The sequence below is a fragment of the Anomalospiza imberbis genome, unplaced genomic scaffold (genome assembly GCF_031753505.1).
Source record: "Anomalospiza imberbis isolate Cuckoo-Finch-1a 21T00152 unplaced genomic scaffold, ASM3175350v1 scaffold_71, whole genome shotgun sequence".
NCBI lineage: Eukaryota > Metazoa > Chordata > Aves > Passeriformes > Viduidae > Anomalospiza > Anomalospiza imberbis.
The window spans coordinates 323,698-343,697 of record NW_027100324.1 but is presented as its reverse complement, the minus strand read 5'-3'; the positions used below and the strand labels follow the sequence as shown (position 1 = coordinate 343,697).

The 20,000-nt window shown below is 49.6% G+C and overlaps 1 protein-coding gene across 1 annotated transcript in view; it reads right to left on the bottom strand.

Moving 5' to 3' along the window:
• Positions 1-17,915, bottom strand: part of LOC137467631 (zinc finger protein 436-like) — a gene marked incomplete at its 3' end in the record, with an annotated part of 139,068 nt that extends 121,153 nt beyond the window's left edge. The window contains exons 1-2 of the mRNA XM_068179093.1: positions 17,742-17,915; positions 13,518-13,930 (exon numbers count right to left, since the gene is read on the bottom strand). Of these exons, the coding sequence (XP_068035194.1) occupies positions 13,518-13,930; positions 17,742-17,915 (587 nt within the window). The remainder of the gene's footprint in view (positions 1-13,517; positions 13,931-17,741) is intronic.
• Positions 17,916-20,000: the final 2,085 nt, after the last annotated feature.

Here is a 20,000-nt window from a genome sequence, read left to right as displayed (position 1 = left end):
CCTTACTGTCTGTGTGTTTGAGAAGGCTGAAGAGCTCTGTTTATTGCCACAAAGGGCCTGGAATAAATTATGTTTAGTAAATTGGCCCCAGGTTTTCTTGTTTCAGACAGTAGCTTCGGAGCAATCTCTTTTATAGGCTCCACTAGATGTGACCAATTGCGGGGAGGTGACACCTCGTTTCGGGACGTGCCATGGCACATGTGCCAGTCAGGTCTGGCCCCTCTCTCTGTCAGGATGGCAACCCCCCCGCAGCTCCACTTTCTGTCTTCTGGCAGCGTTACCCAAGGCCCGGTCCCAATTTATGGGCCCCGCTGGGAGGTCCAAGCAGGATGGAGCCAGGCTGCTCAGCCCCTCTCAGCCTTGTGCCTCCCGCCCCTACATGGGGCAAATAAAAGCTCCTTTATTCCGCTGGAAATGCCCCCTTTTCAGCGAGGTGTGTGCATGGCTTCCTTCCCTGGTCGATCTTGCAGGTGATAATTAACACAGTGCAGTGCTATTTCGTAGCTGAAGCCAAGGTGGGGAAGCAACTTTAGCCTCGGCATTTTTCTTTTCAGACTCTTTTTCCTCATTTATTTTGGATCTGTTCATGGTGAGGAAGTTTTAGAAGGTGTTGGTCCTTAGCTCAAGTATCAAAGAACTGAACAAACCAGTAATTTTTCCTTCTCTGACCAAATTCTTCTTACTTTTGAGGGGAGGAAGGAACGGGGTAGTAGAATTTGCTTTTAGGATTTATGTTTTATTTCTGCTCATGGGACTGTTTGCTTCGGATCAGTGTGACTGTGGGTCTTTTCAGCACAGGACGCTGATGGACATTGCTTATGTTAGAGAGAGGAAGGATATTTCCTGAAGATTAATGGCAAGTTAGTTGGCCTGAAGTTCATTAACCTGAGCTAGACTGTTGGAAGGACTCTGTGTGGAAGCTGGAATTGTATTAGAGGATCATCATAAACTAAAAATATATGTGACAATCTGGCCAGATTGCAATGAATCTAAAGACAGGGTTGGCTCGAGCCCACAGAGCAGCTGCCTCCAGTGTAAACTAACCAACCGCCTTGTGAAGGCAAATGGTTTTTCAGAGACATTATTCAAATAAAAGGAAAAAGAGGGGAAAAAAAAAAAAACAACCAAAAAAACCTGAAGGTTCCCATTAGCAAAAAATGCCTAAATGAAAAAGTGAGGTTGTGAGCTACGGCAAAAGGCCTGAGTTTGGTGCTGATTCTCAATCAATTCAGCAAATGACAGTGCATCGACAAAACTGTTTTTTTAGTCAAATTTAGTTTTGATTCTTCACAGTAATATGCCTCAAGAAAATGAACCCCAAATCCTTTGGTCAATTCCCTGTTGACTGAGGCCCAGACCTTCAGGCCATGACGTCTCAACATGCTTGCAAGTGAGACTGGCTCCCACTTAATTGCTTCTTTTTGAAGTATGGTTTGTCACTATCATCCTGCTGAAGATGAACAGGGCTGGTGTCTCACCTTCATATATTCTTCCCCCTCCTCCCCTCCCCCTCTGTTCCCCTTCTTCCCCCTAAATAGATTTTTTAAAGGCAGTTTAACCCTACGATAGTCTAATCCACATCAGTCTTTTGTGGTGCACCCTCAAATAGATGTGTTGGCACAGAAGAAGTAAGGGCCTTCTCTTGAGATCTCATTCTGTAATAAAGGGAAGGGAAAGATGAAACAGGCATTTCATGTTTGTCTGTTTTCTCGCCATGTCATCTCATGAACATGCACTCCCCTTGGCCAAGAGTAGTACATTCAGACACTGAATGTCAGTGTTGAAGAGGGGACTGAGAAGACTGAAGCTCAGTGTTCCGCAATAGGAGCTACGCTTTGGGCATTTTACAAATTATTTCCCTCTTTCTCTTTCACCATCGTGCTCTTCTTGCACACTTCTTTGTCTTTTACTATTAACAGAAGTTCTGGAGGCTCAGAAAGCCCAAGTTTCATCTGAGAGAGATTTCCTCTGCTGGAGAAAACTGTTTCCATGCTTTCACGCCATGGTTCTGGGTGCTGCTGTAGCTCAGAGTTGCCTGACCCAGGGCTGCAGGAGTTCGAATGCTAGACCAGGGGCCACGAGCTGTGCTGCATCCCTCATGGGCTTGTAAGGAGCCTCTCCTTTGATGTCTGTGCAAGTGCTGGCTAACGTGGGCGCTAGGATTGCTCTTTTAATCAGGCAGTTCCAGTACCTTTCAGAAAATAATTTTCATGGCAAGTCATGAGCCATTAATCTCTCGACTAAGCATAACATTTCTTTACTCCTTGGTTTTACAGCATTACTCAAACACTGATATTTTTTATTTCACCAGCTGTCTCCCTTGACCTCTAGCATCATGCACTTGCAGGAGGAAGGATCTGGTCTTACAAGTATTTTCATACTCTGATCTCTGTGATTTATTAACCATCAAGTTTTGCCTTCAGAACTCAAGACACCATTTAAAATAATTTCTTGTGCAAAAGTGGAGTTATTGGGCAAAAGAGATCCTTGATAGCTGGGTACAAAGGACACCAGGATTGCTGTTGCTCTTTTCTTTTCAACTACTGTGCTGTGTGACCTTGAGGAAATAGGTTCACTGCAGCTTTATGGTTCTGTTTTTGCATAGGGAAAATAAGGACAGTGATAATTGCTTTCATTTGTAAAACACTTCAAGATTTATGGACTATGAATGACTCTTATTAAGTGAAAAGTGCTGCAAAGCTGGCTTAGTTGCACACTGTGCTAACAAAATCTCATATCAGCCCATTGACCCCAGCCTGAAACACTCATTAAAGTTTATAGGACGTTTTGGTGGATGAGTTGCAGTTATTCTGCTGGAAATATCATACTGAAAGCACTTTTAAATCCATCATCTGCACTGACTTTTTTTCTATTAAAACTAAACACAACTGCTTGTTCTACCCAATTTTCTTAGTTTATTCATGAAAGTTTTGATGGGTATGTACTCATTGTTAACGCTGCTTGTACCCCCATGGCATCTGAGACCTTACAGTTCATTCTAGTCATAGCATAAACATAAAATAGCTTTTGTACTGAGATAAAAAGTTATAAAACATTAAGATATCCAGTCGACTGGTATGAACTAACAAGTTGCGTGGTCACTTTTGAATGGCAAATATTCTTTGTGTGGATACTGTATTAATTTAATTTGTGCTTGAACTTTAGCTATGCTAGACACTGGTGTTGAAAAGTTTACATATCTTTCCAATGTCAAAATGTGTAAATTTAGTATTAAAGAAACAAAACATTTTTACTTGTACTGGAGAAAAAAAATCCTTTTGTAGCAAAGAAATTAAATGAGCTGCTCTTTAAAGGTAGGTCTGGCTTGCTTACAGAATTATTATTTATGCAGTAATGCAGGTCTACAGATGTTTTCCTTTTTCTCTTCCAGATAAAACTTGGGTTGTTTGAAAAGTGGGGAGATAGTGCAAAAGAAGATGCAGAAGAAGAGAGCAGAATGAGAACTTTGCAAGTGCCACATGCCTGCAGCCTGCTGTCTTTAGTGATGCTGTTCCTTCCAGTCACTGGAATGTCAAAACAAAATATCCCAAGACTGAAGCTTTCCTAGAAAGGTAAACTTTTCAGTGTTTTTTTCTGATTCTGTTGCTTTTGTTTTGATGTGGTGTTGCCAGCAGTTCATTTGTATTACTTACCAGGAAAACAAATCAGACATACAACATAGAAGCCTTAAAGATGGATGAATTCTGCCTAGGGACGGTATTAAATTCTGGGTTTTTTTTGTCGTGTAGAGGCACATGTTTCTGAAATACAGCTGTCTTTTTAAACTATTATTTCTGTTTGCTCCAAGAGGATGTTAGCAGACTACATAAATTAGAGGGGATTTATACTTGAAACACTCAGAGCTGCATTGGAGATATTTCCATGTGGCTGGTGGGGATGATGTGAGACATGGAGGACATTCACGTCTTCCTAGAGCATCAGAGAAAGTTGAGAGAGCTGCCTCAAGTGTTTCAAGGGGCCTGACATTTATTTTTGTAATTCTTTTTCTATCACTACGTTGGTATGTTAAACTCCACATATGTGGTTTTCTTTCTCCTTGCCTCTTTGGATCACAAAACCGTGTTTCTCTGTTCAATTTCTTAGTCTTGTGTGTAGTTCTTGTTGGGAATGGTATCTGAGGAGTTTCAACACAGACACATTTATGTATTAATGGACAATTTTTTAAAGGAGATAGATTTCTTGTTGCTTTGAATGTAGATTACACCTCCACATGCACAGAGATGTGACACTGATGCTGTCTTCTTTAGCTACAACAAATGCTCTCCAGTTAGTTATGTTTCATCTATGTCAGCACCCTGCCCTTACGGGAGCTATTTCTGCTCTGTTTTTCAAACTTATGTCTTCCTATGCATGGCAGAATTGCACTCAGGATGGTGTGATGGGACAGGCTGTAAACCCTTCATCGGGGCTTATGATACGTTTATCATGAGTTTAACACCCAGAGGAATTTATTGAGTAAGCAGAATGACATGCTATTTATTTACAAGCTTCTCTTTTGCTAGATTTGCATGCCACTGTGCATGCTATTCCACTGTGTAGAGATGTGTTTGGATGTGTTTGTGTGAGAGAGACGGAGGAAGCAAGATCAAGGGATCTTGACAACATTTTTATAAATTCAGGAAGCAGTTGCACTCACTGAAGCCAATGAATACAGAAACTGAAAACCTGACATGCGTTATGAAAGTTAGCAGTAAAACCCTCCTAACATACAGCCAGCCTTCTCACAGCTAGGCCTTTTGAGATAATTCCCAAAAGCAGCATATACCATATGGCAATGGCATTTATTGTGGATTTGACACTCACGATTAGTGAATTCCTCTCAACTTCAAAAGCAGATAGCCTTTGGCAAAATCCTGATGGATGCATTTGGCAGGTAGAGAGGGGGAGAAAAAAAATTGTTGCGGTCAACACAGGAAAAAAAGAAATGTCTGAAATCTTAGTTTAGAATAGTGGCAGAGAGCTGCTGGGAGTGGTTGGGAAAATGCCTGAGCTCGTTTAAAAAGACAATGAGCAGATGATTGATATTTAGGCCCTGACCCAAACTTTTATTAGCAACTTTATAAACCTTTCAGTTTGGCTTGAGGGATACCGTTTCCTGTCCAAACTTATCCACCTCTATCCCTGTAGGGGGGCAAATCAACAACAGATACAGACGCAAAATAGCACATAAATCTTAATTTGGAGAGCTGTGATGGAACTGAAAAGCCAGAAGAAAGAGAATTACAAGAATTTATTGTGCCTTATCTTACTTTTCTTGGGGGGGTGGAAGGTGTGTATTTTTCCACATGGATCAAGAAAAAATTCATTGCAGTTTTTTCACACTTACGTATTGTAAATGATACCAGTATGGCTTATCATAATTAAACCATATTTTTGTTGTTGATATCAGGATGTCAGATGTACTGAATATTCAATAAAGTTGTCAGAATTAAGTCCATCTTGCTTCCCCCAAGTGTTTCAGACAAAATAATTCCAAGGTTTCTGTAGGTTGTAGGAGAAATGAGCTGTCTTGCCAGTTCTCATAAGATTGTTAGTCATGTCACTGACAAGTCCTGGCATCTCTGTTCTTTGGAATTAAGACTTGAAATATCATGAGGAGGAGAATACAAGGTTCTTTCCCTTCTTTGTGGGAAACAGACGAAAACTGGCAACATCAGGCAGTTCCAGAAAGCTGGTCACGTGTGTGTTTGAAGGGAAGTTTTCATTCTCTTCCAGGTGCAGTGTGTTTATGGCATAGATCCATCTTCCCAGAGGAGCTGAGCATTTGCTGGGGCAGGAGAGCTGAAAGTAAGCAAGATTTTGCTCCACAGTTACTGAATCTCCCAGCTGCATCAGTCAATGGTGGATGGGGAAGAGGGAGAGGGTGGGGTAGTTAAAGATGTGTCTGTGACTGCAGGAGTCCTTCAAGAAACCACAGCATGTCACAGCTCCTTTGTGTTCAGACAGCAATTAAAATTTTAGACCTTCTCTTAATGGCAGTTACAGGTTTTCATCTTCTCTGGGTTTTCATCTTCAGAAGTGGGAATCTGTTCTGGAAATGTTAAGATATTCCAGCGAGTCATGTGGGGATCAATGCAGTACAATGCATTTCCTTTATTGCATGCCCTACTCTAAAAATGTGTTCTAAAAAATTGTGCATGTATAAAACTAAAGCTACACAAAATTCAATTGAAATGTGTTGTAATACAGAATCAAAGTCATATATTCTCCACCTCTGTTAATATAATACACTATGATCTTTAATCACATATCCTTTATTCCCACGTTTTCCCTGATCCATTAGTTGAAAAATTCTCTTCTTCACTTATACTTAACTTTTAGATACTGATTCATGTCATTACTATCCCAGAAATTGTCACTGCTTGCTCTTGTGATGTTTTTAGGGTGCTCGCTCTGCATAGACCTTACTTAATCTATGCATCTTAGATACTTCTACAAGTTTGAGGTGCTTCTATTTTTATGTTATAGCTTTAATATATGGAGGAGCTAACAAACTGTCTTCTGATAGAAGATTGACATCTTTAGAAAACCAGGGGATGAATTATTCCTGATTTTAATACTCTTTGTCTAGCTCTGCTTTCAGTCTAAGAGAAACTGTGTATATTTATCATTCATTTTCGTGCACCTGGACATAGCCTGTGACCTTCATCCAAACTGCAGAACTCCTTAAGCACAGAAGTGACATTCAGCTTCCCTAAGAAGTGCATCCTCCTTGTCTGCTGCATCATTTAACATGCTCATTCCAACGTCTAGAGCAGATGCAGAAGGTTTTCATATACCAGTCTCATTCATTAATGTCATTTTCAGGACAGCATCAGTTTTGTTAATAAAGAATGGAAGAGTCTGTGTCCTAATTCATGTATGTTTAATTCATACAGTGTAGACAGTCGTGTCTCTATCTTCTGAGTAATAATATTTTTTAATTAATTGAGAGGTACTTCCATACATATTTTCTGAGTGTATCTCTAGGTTCTACTTTATAGGGAAAAGTAGACTATAGCCAAACCAGAAGATTGATTGCCGTCTCAGGAAAAAAAAACATTTGCATTTTGCAGCTGTGCTTGCTCTGCTGGAAGAGGAAGCAAAACCAGACAAAGCCCTGCTCCTGTGGTAGTATCCGCAGCTGTAAATCTGAATGCTTATGAAAAACAAGGAAAGTGTGTTGAGTGAAGAAATGGTGTTTTCCTCTTGTTTGTTATTTAATTAATTTTTGGTGGTTTGTTATGTCTCAGAAAAATCTATCTCAGATTCCTTTGCGGAAAAACATGAAGTGTTTATGTGAGAGTGAAGATCCTACTACTGGAAGATTGTATAGTTACGCAAAAGAATTTGCCTGTTTTGTCTCAAAAATGCTTTCTGGAGGCAGTTATCATTGAGACTTATAATATACCCGAGATTGATGATGGATGGGCACTGCTGTCCATGCAAGGAAAGGCTCTCGTATGTGCATAAACTAAATATAAATGTGAAGGCATTTATAAATAGAAAAACCAGCAAATTTCTTACAGACTTTTTTTTTTTTTTTTTTTTTTTTTTTTTTTTTTTTTTTTTAAGCTAGTGAACTTGAAGGTCAGATCCAACTATATGTTGCATTTTCTGTCATATAATTATCATATATATAATGTCCCGGAGAGCAGCTTCCAGTCACTGACATCAACAGTTTACATAGCAGATGAACTAAGAATAACCTGGGAGAACTGACCCATATCAACCTCTTAAGTGTAAACTGTAGCTCACAACAGTTTTTTGTGTTTTCATGGTCACAGAAGGGCCTCAATTGGGTAAAGGAAGAATTGTGTTCAAAAAACACAGAACTATTCTGCTGAGTGTTCACTTTATTAAATCTTGGAAAATGAGAGGAAACAAATCTGGAAGAGTGATACTTGGCAAATAATTTTTGCTCCCTTGTAAAAAGAAGGAAGGGACAACATCAAAAACAGCTTCCCTAGAAGAATGCGGGGAAGATACATGATAAGTGGCATCAGCTCGGAAGAGAGTTTAAAACTCTTTATTGGAATACTTTTACTAATGACATCTGTTAAGCAAATCCAATTCAGAGCAGTTTTAGCCATCCCAACATTATTCTGCTACACACCAATGGGCGAGCGTGATCAGCCTGACCTCAGTGTCTGTCTAGCAGTGGCCATCTGTGGTCACGATGCAGGTACTCAAGTCACATCCTGCTTCCCTTTCCTCCCTCCCCATTTCTGCAGTTCCATTTAGAGATGAGTTCCCCAAAGAAAGGTCGAGGAGTATAATCTCTCCTGTACTCACAGTCCTTTGGAGATAAATACACAAAGAGATGGCAGAAAGAGACAGAAGTTCCTTTATCAGTCAAAGAGATTGGCTAACATTGTTTAAGGGAGACGATTTTGAAGATGGTGGGAGTGACAGAGGTACATCTTGGCACAAATTTGAAAACACAGACATTCTGCTTTCTGAACAAAATCCTGGCTATACCAGAATTTTGCACGGTGTTGAACCACAGAGTTTGAGAGCTAAGAGGTTATTGAAGGCATCAAAATTTTGTAATTAAAATATTTGGCCTTTTTAGGATGGTATTAACTCTTCCTGTGCATCATCCAAGCAACCTAGATTTCTTTCAGAAATCTGTAACAGAGCATTAGCTTACATGACATCCTACCCCAAAGTAATAAGTATAAATACTACTAATAAAAAATGTCCCCCACCAGTATTAAATAAAAGCCTGCACTTGTACACTGAGAACATCCCTGGGTCATGTCACCCAGATTTGAATTTGACAAGGGTTGTGTGTGAGGGTGCTTGTGCCTGCTCTGTCAAGGGAAGCTCTGGTGTTCCCAGGTTCCCGAGTGATGGATCTGCACTTGGTGTCTGTTGGGGCTCGGGGTGCCCAGGGCCACGATGAGTTCCCTGACCGGGCTGGGGACGGCGGGCGGGGCTGGCCTGTGCCGCGCTCTGGGTTCTGGGACATCGCAGGCGCCGTGTCACAATGGGGGCAGCTAGAAAAGGCCCCAGCGGGTGCCGCTGCCCCAGTAGAGCCTGGGCAAGCGGTGAGTGCACAGCAGTGAGGAGACGGGGCTGGGGGCTGGAGGAGGGCTGGGGGAGAAGCGCCGGTACCTGGGGCTGCCCCCGCATCCAGGGCCCAGCCCCGGCGGGAGCGCCTCGCTGAGGGCGCGCTGCTTGCTGGGGCAGCGGTGCAGGCCTTGCCAGCTGCCGGGGGCCCTCTCCTTCCTGCCGCCACATCCCTGCTGCTCCTGCCCCTCATTGTTCGTCTCCATTCCGGCCCCACTGAACCCCTTCTGTGTGTCCTCCTGCAGACCATGGCTTTACTGTCACTGCTCTTCGTGCTCGTGCAAAGCCTGATCCAGTACCCCCAGCCGGCTGGGGATGGGCTGGATGAGGCCACGCACCAGCGAATGAAGGAGCGTCAGGAGCTGCTGGCCCGTGAGATGGCTCAGCTGCTGCAGGAGCTGAGTCTGCTTTAGTTGCTTGTCTGCTTTTAAAAATTATTTGAATATCTATGTTTGAGAAATTAATGAAAGAAAATAAGTTTCTCAAATTGCCTGAAATGGGTCATTCTTTGCATTTCTGCTGCAGGAGCTGAGTCTGCTTTAGTTGCTTGTCTGCTTTTAAAAATTATTTGAATATCTATGTTTGAGAAATTAATGAAAGAAAATAAGTTTCTCAAATTGCCTGAAATGGGTCATTCTTTGCATTTAACCCTCTGTATTTAGAGAATGTCCTTCCTATACCCCTATCTGAAATAAAAACGTTTTGCAAACAGAGATGTTGGATATATGAAGTATGCTGTCTCTCAAGCATTTCCATAGAAACGCTTGAAGCTTGAAGTGAAAATGAGCTGATGTGCCTGAAATTTTGCAGCAGAATACTCCTGAATTTTTAGGAATATTTGGAAAAGTTTTCTTCACACAGTCACTTTTATACGCTCCTGGGGAACAATTCAGTCCTAAGAGTTGAAGTCAGAGAAGTCCCTAACTGCAAAACATGTGGTTTAATACATCTTTTTTTTTGTCTTCTCATAACCAAGGTTTTGGCACAAAATTGCGACAGTAGAAAGTAATTTTTCTGTTTTTCTCTTTTCTCTATTCCTGGTTATCTGTGTCCTTTCGGAGAGGCCCTGCTGGTCTATTAATATAACCTTTTCCACCAGGCCTATATAATATTGTCTAGCAGTGAGAGCCACTTTCCATGCACAGCTTTATCCATGGTCAGATGCAGCTAAACAAAATATGATTTACTTCTTGCCATACATAGTAGAGATTCATGGTAGTTTGGAAGTATTTATTCTCTTTGTCTTTGCACCAATACATCAAAGAACAGTAACATTGCAGGGTGACATCTCAGAGTCTTCTGTGACATCACAGAGCAGCTGTCTGACATCACAGGGCGACATCTCAGAGTTGTCTCTGTGACATCACAGGGGCTGTGTGACATCACAGGAGGTTGTATGACATCACAGGAGCTGTGTGACATCACAGGGGCTGTGTGAGGTCACTGGGGAGGTGACTCTGCCCCAGCCCCCCCTCCCAGTTCCCCCAGAGAAGTCCAACACTGCTCGTGCACAGCGGGGTCCCCTGTCCCCCTGGGTCCCCCCGCCCCCGGCGCCGCAGCCTCCCCCAGAGGATGTTCCACGAGATCGAGCCCAGAGCCTGACACAGGGCCATGGGGGGCGGGACAGGGGACAGGGACCCCCCGGCAGCGTCCCCGTGTCCCCCAGGGCCAGAGCCTGGCCCAGGGCTCCTTCACCCTGTTACCAACGAGGGCTTGAGAGCGCTGAAAAAATCCCCAGCAAGGGAGCAGCAAAAACCAGATTTAATATTGAGCAACAGCACCACAAAGTTCCTTGGCAAGAGTCACTCTGCTCCTGACTGGACACTTCAGGCACACCAAGGAAACAAAGCAACAACACAACCAAACAGAATCCAGGCAATCAAACCAGAAATGAACCAAGAACTGTCCCTGTGTGAGTGTGAGACACAAGGAAATGAGGGCAAGGATAAAAGAAATACAGGCCCAAGAGCTTACAGAGCTCAAACTTAACAGGATTTAACTTATACCTTAACCTTAACTTCCACCTTCAACTTCACAATTTAGCAAAAGAGCAGCACTCTACAGTATTTAACCTAACTTATAACCTATGACTTTGCAATTTAATTGAGAAATAACATTTAACAATATTCAACCTGACTTATATTTTAAAAGTAAAAACTCAGCAAAGAACAACTCCTAGCACAAATTAACTTAGCTTAGACCTTGTGATTTAACCCTACTGACAGGCCTGACTGGCTCAGCTATCCAAGGCACTCAGACCCCTCAGAGAGCAGCATTTCTGCCACATTTCCTGAGCACAGGCACTCCTGTGTGCACACAGACACAAAGAGTCAGTGCAAGGCACCTGTGAGAAATTCCCCTGAGGGCAGGGAAATGCTCCCTGCCGATGCTTTGGCATCTCCCCAGCGGGGGAAGGGTTGAGCCTGGAGGAGTGGGGGGATCGGCCCAGGCTCCCTCGTTGTTGGGGGTCCCCGAGTGCAGCAAACAGGAGAGTTCCCGGCTCGGAGAGGCCCCACTCCGAGGGAGTCGCTGGCCCAGGAGAGCTCCAAGGGGCTCCTTTTGGAGCGCTGTCTGTAGGGCCCCAAGAGAGGGGCTTCAGTGCCAGCAATGTTTCATCCTGGCCACACTTGGCATCCACAGCTTTCTTTGGCAGGGTGAGAACAGCGCTGTTGTGCCACCGAGGGAACAAAAACACTTCCCGGGGCTGCTCCTAAAGCAGCCAGGAGCTGGTTGGGCAGCAGCAGTGCCTGGTGCAGACAGTGTTTGTGATGAGCTCCAAGGAGCTGAGCCCAGGGGCTGTTGGCCAAGGCCGAGGCCCAGCGAGCATTTCTCAGCTGGCAGGGCGGCCGGAGAAGGTGGAGGCGGGGGAATAATTCACGCCCTCAGTGTGCTCCCAGTCGCTCCCAGTATTTCCATGTCCGTGCCCCAAGTGCTGCTCCCAGCCCTGATCCCTGGGGATGGGAATGTCCCGCTCCCTTGCCGGGGCAGGGTCACACCTGAGCCAGGTGTGCAGGGCAGGCCCTTGCCCTGACCCCCAGCACTGTCCCAGCTGCAGGATCTGCTTCCCACCGGCCTCTTCCTCCTGCGGCCCCGAGCCCAGCTTGGTGCTGAACAAAGGGGCTGGGCCGGGGCCATCCCCCGGCGGGGGCTGCACACCCCCCTGCCCCCTCCCCAAATTCCCTCTGGGGGAGCAGGAGCTGGGGCTGGAGCCCTGTGGGGAGGGACAAGGGGGTGACAATGGGATGGGGGGTGTCACACACGCTCTGGGGGGACACACACGGCCCCGGGGACCCCCCCATATCTTCTGCAGAGCCAGGACGATGAACCCCAGCATGGAGCCACTGACCTCTGGCAGTATCTTGAGGGTGGGGTCTGGTGGCAGCTTTGGGAGTCTGGGGGAGTCACAACCACCCAAAAACGCCCTCCCAGCCCCACAGCCACTCCCAGACTCCTCCAACCACCCCACAGCTCCCAGTCAGGACCCCCCCCTCCAACTACTCCCTGCAAGATAAATGACCCCAAGAACCACCAAAACCCGTTTCCATCTCCCCCAGGACCCACCCAAATTCTCTGCAAGACACACAGCTCCGTCAGGGACCCAAATCTCCCTCATAGACCCTGCCAAGCCCCCTCCCAGCACCACAAATGCCCACAGGATTGACAGAAGCCCTTCCCAGTCCCCCCAGGAGCCCCTAAACTCCCACCTCCCATGGCACTGACCAGGAGAGGTTGGTGGACAGGAACATTTACAGCCAGGATCAGCTCGGGTGCTTCAGCAGTGATTTGGGCACTTTGGGGGAACATCCCGGATAGGGAGACCCAGGCCAGGGACTGGGACAGACAATTAGAATTCTTGGAGAACAGGCGGGCTCAGGTGGACACCTTTTGCCTGCACACCTATGAGATTGTGGACATTTGCCCGGCCTTTGATAGCTTCAGAACACCCAAATCCTCCCACATATTCTATTGAACCAACCCCAAATTCACCCCCAAATCCAGGTAAATGGTGCAGCTTTAGATCTCTTTGCTCAATTTCTTTATTTTCACCTCAGTTTTGGTTGTTTAGACAGGGTGAAGAAAAAAATTATTGAAATGGAAAAGACCTCCAAGATCATGTAGCACTGCTTGATGCCACCAGAAGAAATAACTGGACAGAGCGGGTGAAATTTCGTTGGGGTGTAAAGTCAACAAATCGCTTTCTGCCAGTGAATTTCCAGTTTAGATCAGAGTCCTGATGGATGTTCCTGCCTCTGTTTTCATCCAGGTGCCTATGGGGATCCAGGAGGATGTGGAGACCACCTTCCAGGTGTCTTCTCAGCAGGGATCACTGGGAATGTGGGTCACCAGGGCTCTGACCAAAGTGGGTCCTCCCATGGGGGATGGAGTTGGAGCAGGGCACGAAGCTCTTCCCACAGCTGAGGCATTTGCAGGATTTCCCTTACCGGTGCCTCTGTTGGTGTTGGGTCAAGGTAGAGCTTCTGGAGAAGCTCTTCCCACACTGGGGACACTCGTAGGGCCTCTCCCCAGTGTGGATGCGCTGGTGGGTGACGAGGTGGGACTTTTGTTTGAAGCCCTTCCCACAGTTAGGGCAGCGGAAAGGCCTCTCCTCCGTGTGAATCCACTGGTGCCTGAGGAGACTGGAGCTGGTCTGAAACCTCTTCTGACACTCGGGACACTCGTAGGGCCTCTCCCCAGTGTGCATGCCTTGGTGGGTGACGAGGTGGGAGCTGCAGCTGAAGCCCTTCCCACACTCCCCACACTCATAGGGCCATTCCCCGGTGTGGATCATCTGGTGCTGGATCAGGTGGGAGCTCTGCGTGAAGCTCTTCCCACACTCCAAGCACTTGTAGGGCTTCTCCCCATGGTGAACCTGCTCGTGGCCCACCAGCTCCGAGCTCTGGCTGAAGCTGTGTCCACCTTCCTGGCACAGGATGCCAGGGCTTTTTGGGCTCCCGGGGTCCCTTCTCCCCTCCTTCTCTGCTTTGGGCTGCAGGGGCTCCAAGGAGTCCCCCCTGCCCCTCTCCAGGCTGTTGAGGGTCCCGCCAATGACGGCGCTCCCCCCTCTCTGGGCTCTCCACTTTGGGCTCCTAGGGGACACAGGGCTCTGCTCCTCCAGGCTGCTTCTGCTGTCAGCCGCCACATGGACCCCCCAGTGTCCCCCCAAGGGGCCTTTTCCGCTCAGCTTTGCAGTTCTTCATTCTCCAAACATCCCCCCAAAAAACCCAACCCAGGGACCCCCCCAGGATATCTGGGCCGAGCTCCCCATCCCTGGTCACCCATGGGATGGGGGCTGATGGTCCCAGCGGGGCTGTGAATTCAGGAAGGGCTCGACCTCGTGGTTCCTTTTTTCTTTTCCTGATCCTCCTTTGTCCCTCCTCTTCCTCTTTGTCCCAGTCCTCCTCTTCCATCCCTCCTCCTCCTCCCTAAGCCCACCTCCTTCTCCTACTTCCATCCCTTCTGGCTCTCCTCCTCCATCCCTCTTCTTCCCTGCCTCCTCCTCCTCCCCCAGGAGCAGCGACACCCTCGGTGCCCCGTTCCCGCAGCCCTGGCAGCCCGCGGCAGGAGCGGGGATGGAGCCGGGACAGGTCGGGATGGGCAGCGTGGGGTTCTCGGCTGCTCCCACCCGCTGGGGGCAGGGAGAACCCGGCCCGGGCAAAAGGAGAAGCAAACTGGGAAAACTGGGGGCTGCACATCCAAACTGGGCCTTGCTGGGGACCCTGCCAGGGGACTGCCAGCACTTGGGGCTCCTCTCGGGAGATCCGGGAGGGGGGAACGCAGAGAGGGCTGGGGGATCCCAGGAATGGCAGCACTGGGAGTGACTTTTTTATACTGGGATCGTACTGGGATCATACTGGGAGCAGCTGGGCCCATGCTGGGGCAGACTGCGGTCACACCGAGGGAGACTGGGATCATATTGGGATCATACTGGGATCACACTGGGACAGAGTAGGAGCCTGCAGCGGGCAATTGAGACCATGCTGGCGCAAATAGGATACACTGGGAGTGACTGGGATCATTCTGAGTTTGACTGGGAGCAACTGTGAGCAACTGGGATCATGCTATGAGCAAGTGGGAGGAACTGGGAGTCACTGGGTGCTTGCTGGGGGTGACTGGAAACAACTGGGCTTATGCTGGGATCAACTGGGATCATGCTGGGGGTGACAGGGATCATATTGGCAGTGAGTGCAACTACACTGAGGCTGACTGGGAGTGGTGGTGAACAAATGGGATCATGCTGGAAGGAACTGGGAGTGACTGGGAGTATGCTGGAAGGAACTGGGGTACACTGGGAGAGACTGGGAGTGACTGGAACAAAAGTGAGGGTGAAAGGGAGCAACTGGAACCATGTGGGGCACAACTGGTTCAAACTGGCAGTGACTGGGAGCACACTGGGCTCATCTCTAGACCATACTGGGAAGGACTGGACTAATACTGGGAGTGTCTGAGACTGACTGGGAACACACCAGGCACATCATCCCCCATACTGGGTGTGACTGGGAGCAACTGGGAACACACTGGATGAAAGTGGGAGCAAAAAGGACTGTGCTCGTGCAAATTGTATCATAACAGGGAATGACTGTCAGCAACTGGGCTCCTGCTGGGAGCAGCCCCTGGCGGCCCCGGGAGCCCCGCACCCCTTTCCCGGCCATGCCGCCCCTCCAGCCCCAGCACCCCCCATTGCCGGGGTGCCGGCACTGCTAGGGGATCCCCCATCTCGGGGTCCCCGCTGGGGCTTCTGGGGCTCTTCTCTCTCTGGGCTCCCACTCAGGGCAGCCGCAGCTCTGCCGGGGCTCCCCAAAACCAGTGTCCCCCCGCCGGGGCTCTGCTGCCCTCACCGCCCACCGGGACCCCCAAAAACACCTCCCAGGGATCCACCGATGTCCCCCCGAGGACCAGCTCCGGCTCGGCTTTGGAGCCCTGCCAGCTCCAAACATCCCCCCAAAATCCCCAAATCCAGGGAGCCCCGGGATATTTGGGCCGAGCTCCCCCTCCCCGGGCACCTGCGGGATGGGGGCGATGCTCCCGGGGTGCTGCGAGCTCAGGCAGCGCCAGGGCCACGCGATTCCTTCTCTCCTCTCCTCCGGCTGCTCCCTGCTGCCGCTGCGCCTCTTCCTCCCTCCCTCCTCCTCCTCCTCCGCTCCCGAAGCCCCCGCGGCCGCGGGAGGGGCGGGGATGGAGCCGGAACAGGTCGGAACGCAGAGGGGGCTGGGGGGGATGCCAGGAGTGGCAGTGCCTGGGCTGTCCTGGGATCATACTGGGAGCGGCTCCTGGGTGACCGAGTTCTATTGGGATCATACTGGGATCGTACTGGGAGTGAGGAGGAGCAGCGCCATGGCTCCAGCGCTGGGGCTGGGGGCGCTCCTGGGGCCCCGGGGGGACAGCGATAGGTGAGGGGGACACCTGGCACCGGGACTCTTTGGTCGCCCATTCCGGAGCACCGAGGGGCCCCTGAACCCCCATTCCCGGGCGCCGCCATCCCCCCACACCCCCATTCCCGGCCAGGATTCCACCCCGCACCCCATTATCCGGCACCGGCAACCCCCGCACCCCTTTCCCGGCCATGCCGGCTCTCCCAGCCCCCAGAGCCCACTTTTCCTTCACCCAGAGACCCGCTGGACCCCCATTCCTACTTTTCCCAGCGCCCAGACCCTCCTTTCCTCAACACCGAGGACACCCGGGACCCCTATTACCAGCTACCCCAGTTTTCCCACGTTTTGCTGGGAATGGGGACACCGGGGACCCTTGGAGTCCCCTTTGCTGACGATAGTGACACAATTAAGCTCACCCAAACTCCTCCTGGATCTCCCCTAAGCCCCCTGTGGGGATTCCTGGGAGTTCCCCTGTGTTCCCCCTTTCCCAGGACTTTGGGTGTCCCCCCGACCTGTCCGTGCACCCCCAGATTTCTTCCACAGCCCCCTGTGATGGTGAGGGGTGGGGGCCGAGTGCTGGCGCCCCCCTGCCTGCAGCAGATCCAGCGGTGAGGGGAGTTTGGGGGGGTCCCTGAGCATTTGGGGTCCCCTGGGTTTTGGGGTGACCCCCGGGCCCCCCAGGATCTCCCTGGACACGTTGACGCTGCCCGTGCGCAGTGGGAAGGTTCATACCCGGCACGGGGTCCCAGCTCTGTCACCGGCATTGCCCAGGAACCCCCAAACCCTCCTGGGAACCCCCAAACACCCAGTGACACCCCGACCTCCCCGGGACCCCAAAACCATCCCTGGGCCCTCCAAAAACTCCCCAAGACCGCAAAAACCCCACACAGACCCCCCCAAACCCTCCCAGGACATCAAAATTCCCACAAGACCTGCCAGCATGCCCCAGACCCCCCTGAGAAGGTTCGTACCTGGCAGGAAGTCCCCATCTCAGTCACTGACAGGTACCCCAAACCAGACTTGGTTTCTCCCTGGGATTGCCCAATCCCCCCCTTCAGGAATCCTGAAAACCCCCCTGGGAACCCCCCAAAAATCCACCGGGACCCCAAAAACCCTCGAGATAGACAAAACCCCCCCCAGGAATTCTTCATGAAAGTTTATACCCAGCACGGGGTCCACATCACCATCATCGGCATCACCCGGGTGCCCCCAGATCCTCTCGGGACTCCCAAACCCTCCTGGGACCCCCAAACCCTCCCAGGTACCCCTAAATCCTCCCAGGAGTCCCAACCCTACCCGGACTCCGCTGCCGGAATCAGCGGGAGTTGTGTTGGCCTCTTCAGGGGAGTTAGAGTGGGACCCAACCAGAGCGGGGGCCCTTAAACCCCAAAAATCCACCCTGGGGGGCAAAACATCCCCGACAGCGGCTTGGAGTGAGTCCTCCAGAAAAATGCCACTTAAAGCCGTCATGATCACCCCTGAAAAAGGGCTTGTGGTGCTGCGGCCCCACAAACACCGGAAAATGGGGAGGAAAAAACACCCTTGGAGTGGTGAGGTCCCCCCAAACATCCCTAAAAAGAGAAAAACTCCTCTTCAGAGGGGCCTGAAGACCCTTCAGGGCCCTCGAGGAGGGACAAGATCCCCTCCTCTGCTGGGGCCTCTCCGAGCCGGGAGCTCTCCCGTTGGCGGCTGCCCTCGGGGGAGCCCCGAACGACGGCGGCTCCTGGGCTGAGCCCCCCTCAGCCGGGGCTGCGGAGGGAACTGGGGGGGCTGGGACAGGGCCTGGGGGTCCTGGGGTGACCTGGGGGAGCCTCAGTGGGTCCCACCTCCCCCTGTGCCCCCTCTCCCACCCCCTTCCCATTCTTTCCCCCAAACCTCCGCTCCCCCAGCTGGGTTTGGGGGTGCTGCTCCCAACACCCTGACCCACAGGGTGTCAGGTCGTATTCTGACTCTGTCAGCAGTTTGGTTATTTTTGTTTGTTTGTATTATTGCAGTTATCTTTTAAATTTTCCTAGCAAAGAGCTGTTATTCCTATTCCCATATCTTCGCCTGAGAGCCTTTAAATTTCAAAATTATAATAATTTGGAGGGAGGGGGTTTACATTTTCCATTTCCAGGAAGGCTCCTGCCTTCCTTAGCAGACACCTGTCTTTTCAAACCAAGACAGATTTTGGTGCCCAACCTGCAGCACGTGGGCATGGAGAGGAAAAGGGAATAACAGTTCTTGAGGAACCTAATTTTTGTGTGCTGCTCTAGAAACCTCGTTAGCTAAACCAAGTGGTCCAGCTTACCCTGGTTTGGGTAGCAGCACATGGTTGTGGCTGTGCCAGCTCCTCCACCGACCTCCAGCCCTGGGAAGCTGGAGCAAGCGGAAACCACAACTTTGCAAATGCTACCTGTGCCTGAAGCAAATGGAAAGAGAACTGGGGTGTGAAAAATAAAGCTTGTTTATTTTCAGAAAAACAGTAAAGGAAACACAGAACACATTTACATTGAAGAATATTTGTAACAACAACTATCTATGGAACGTATACACCTAAGAACATATCAAACAAAAGTCTATGAAACGTATTTACAGAAGCCAAAAAGAAGCCCTAAAACCTATAGCCTAAAGACAACAACAAACTCTACAACGTATATACAAAAGGGTGGCATCTCTGTCCGGGATCTCCATCGGTCCTTGAGGAAAAGCAAGAGGCACGGTCACTCCAATCAGGCAGAGAGGGCTCTGCCATGTGCCCCCAGGCTGGCCCAGCAAGCGCAGCACAGGCTGGGGATGGCCACCAGAACCCAATGCACCGGGTCCCACATCCCTGAGCAGGGACCACCCAGCCCAGTCCCAGCCTGGCAGCAGGGGACCCGCTCTGCCTGTGGGGACCACATGCCTGTCCTGCTGCTGGCATTGCTCTTCATCCCAAGATCATGGCCTCTTCCTCATCTTTCTCATCAATGTCCATGTCCTCAAGGTACTCTTCCATTTCCACGTCCATCTCCTCTTCCACATCTACCTCCATCTCTTCCTCTCCAGTCTCTTCTCCATCCACTTCCATCTCCTCCTCTGTATCCATCTGCATGTCCACCTCCATCTTTTCCTCTCCAGTCTCTTCTCCATCCACTTCCATCTCCTCCTCCGTATCCATCTGCATGTCCACCTCCATCTCTTCCTCTCCAGTCTCTTCTCCATCCACTTCCATCTCCTCCTCTGTATCAATCTCCATGTCCACCTCCATCTCTTCCTCTCCACTCTCTTCTCCATCCACTTCCATCTCCTCCTCTGTATCAATCTCCATGTCCACCTCCATCTCTTCCTCTCCACTCTCTTCTCCATCCACTTCCATCTCCTCCTCTGTATCAATCTCCATGTCCACCTCCATCGCATTGTCTCCACTCTCTTCTCCATCCACTTCCATGTCCTCCTCTCTATCAGCCTGCATGTCCACCTCCATCTCGTCCTCTCTCTCGGTGACAGCCTGCAGAGGTAGCAACACCTCAGAGTGGGGTCCCTGTCCCACCCCATCCCCACAGAACTCCAGCCCAGCCGGGCAGCTGGGGGGTG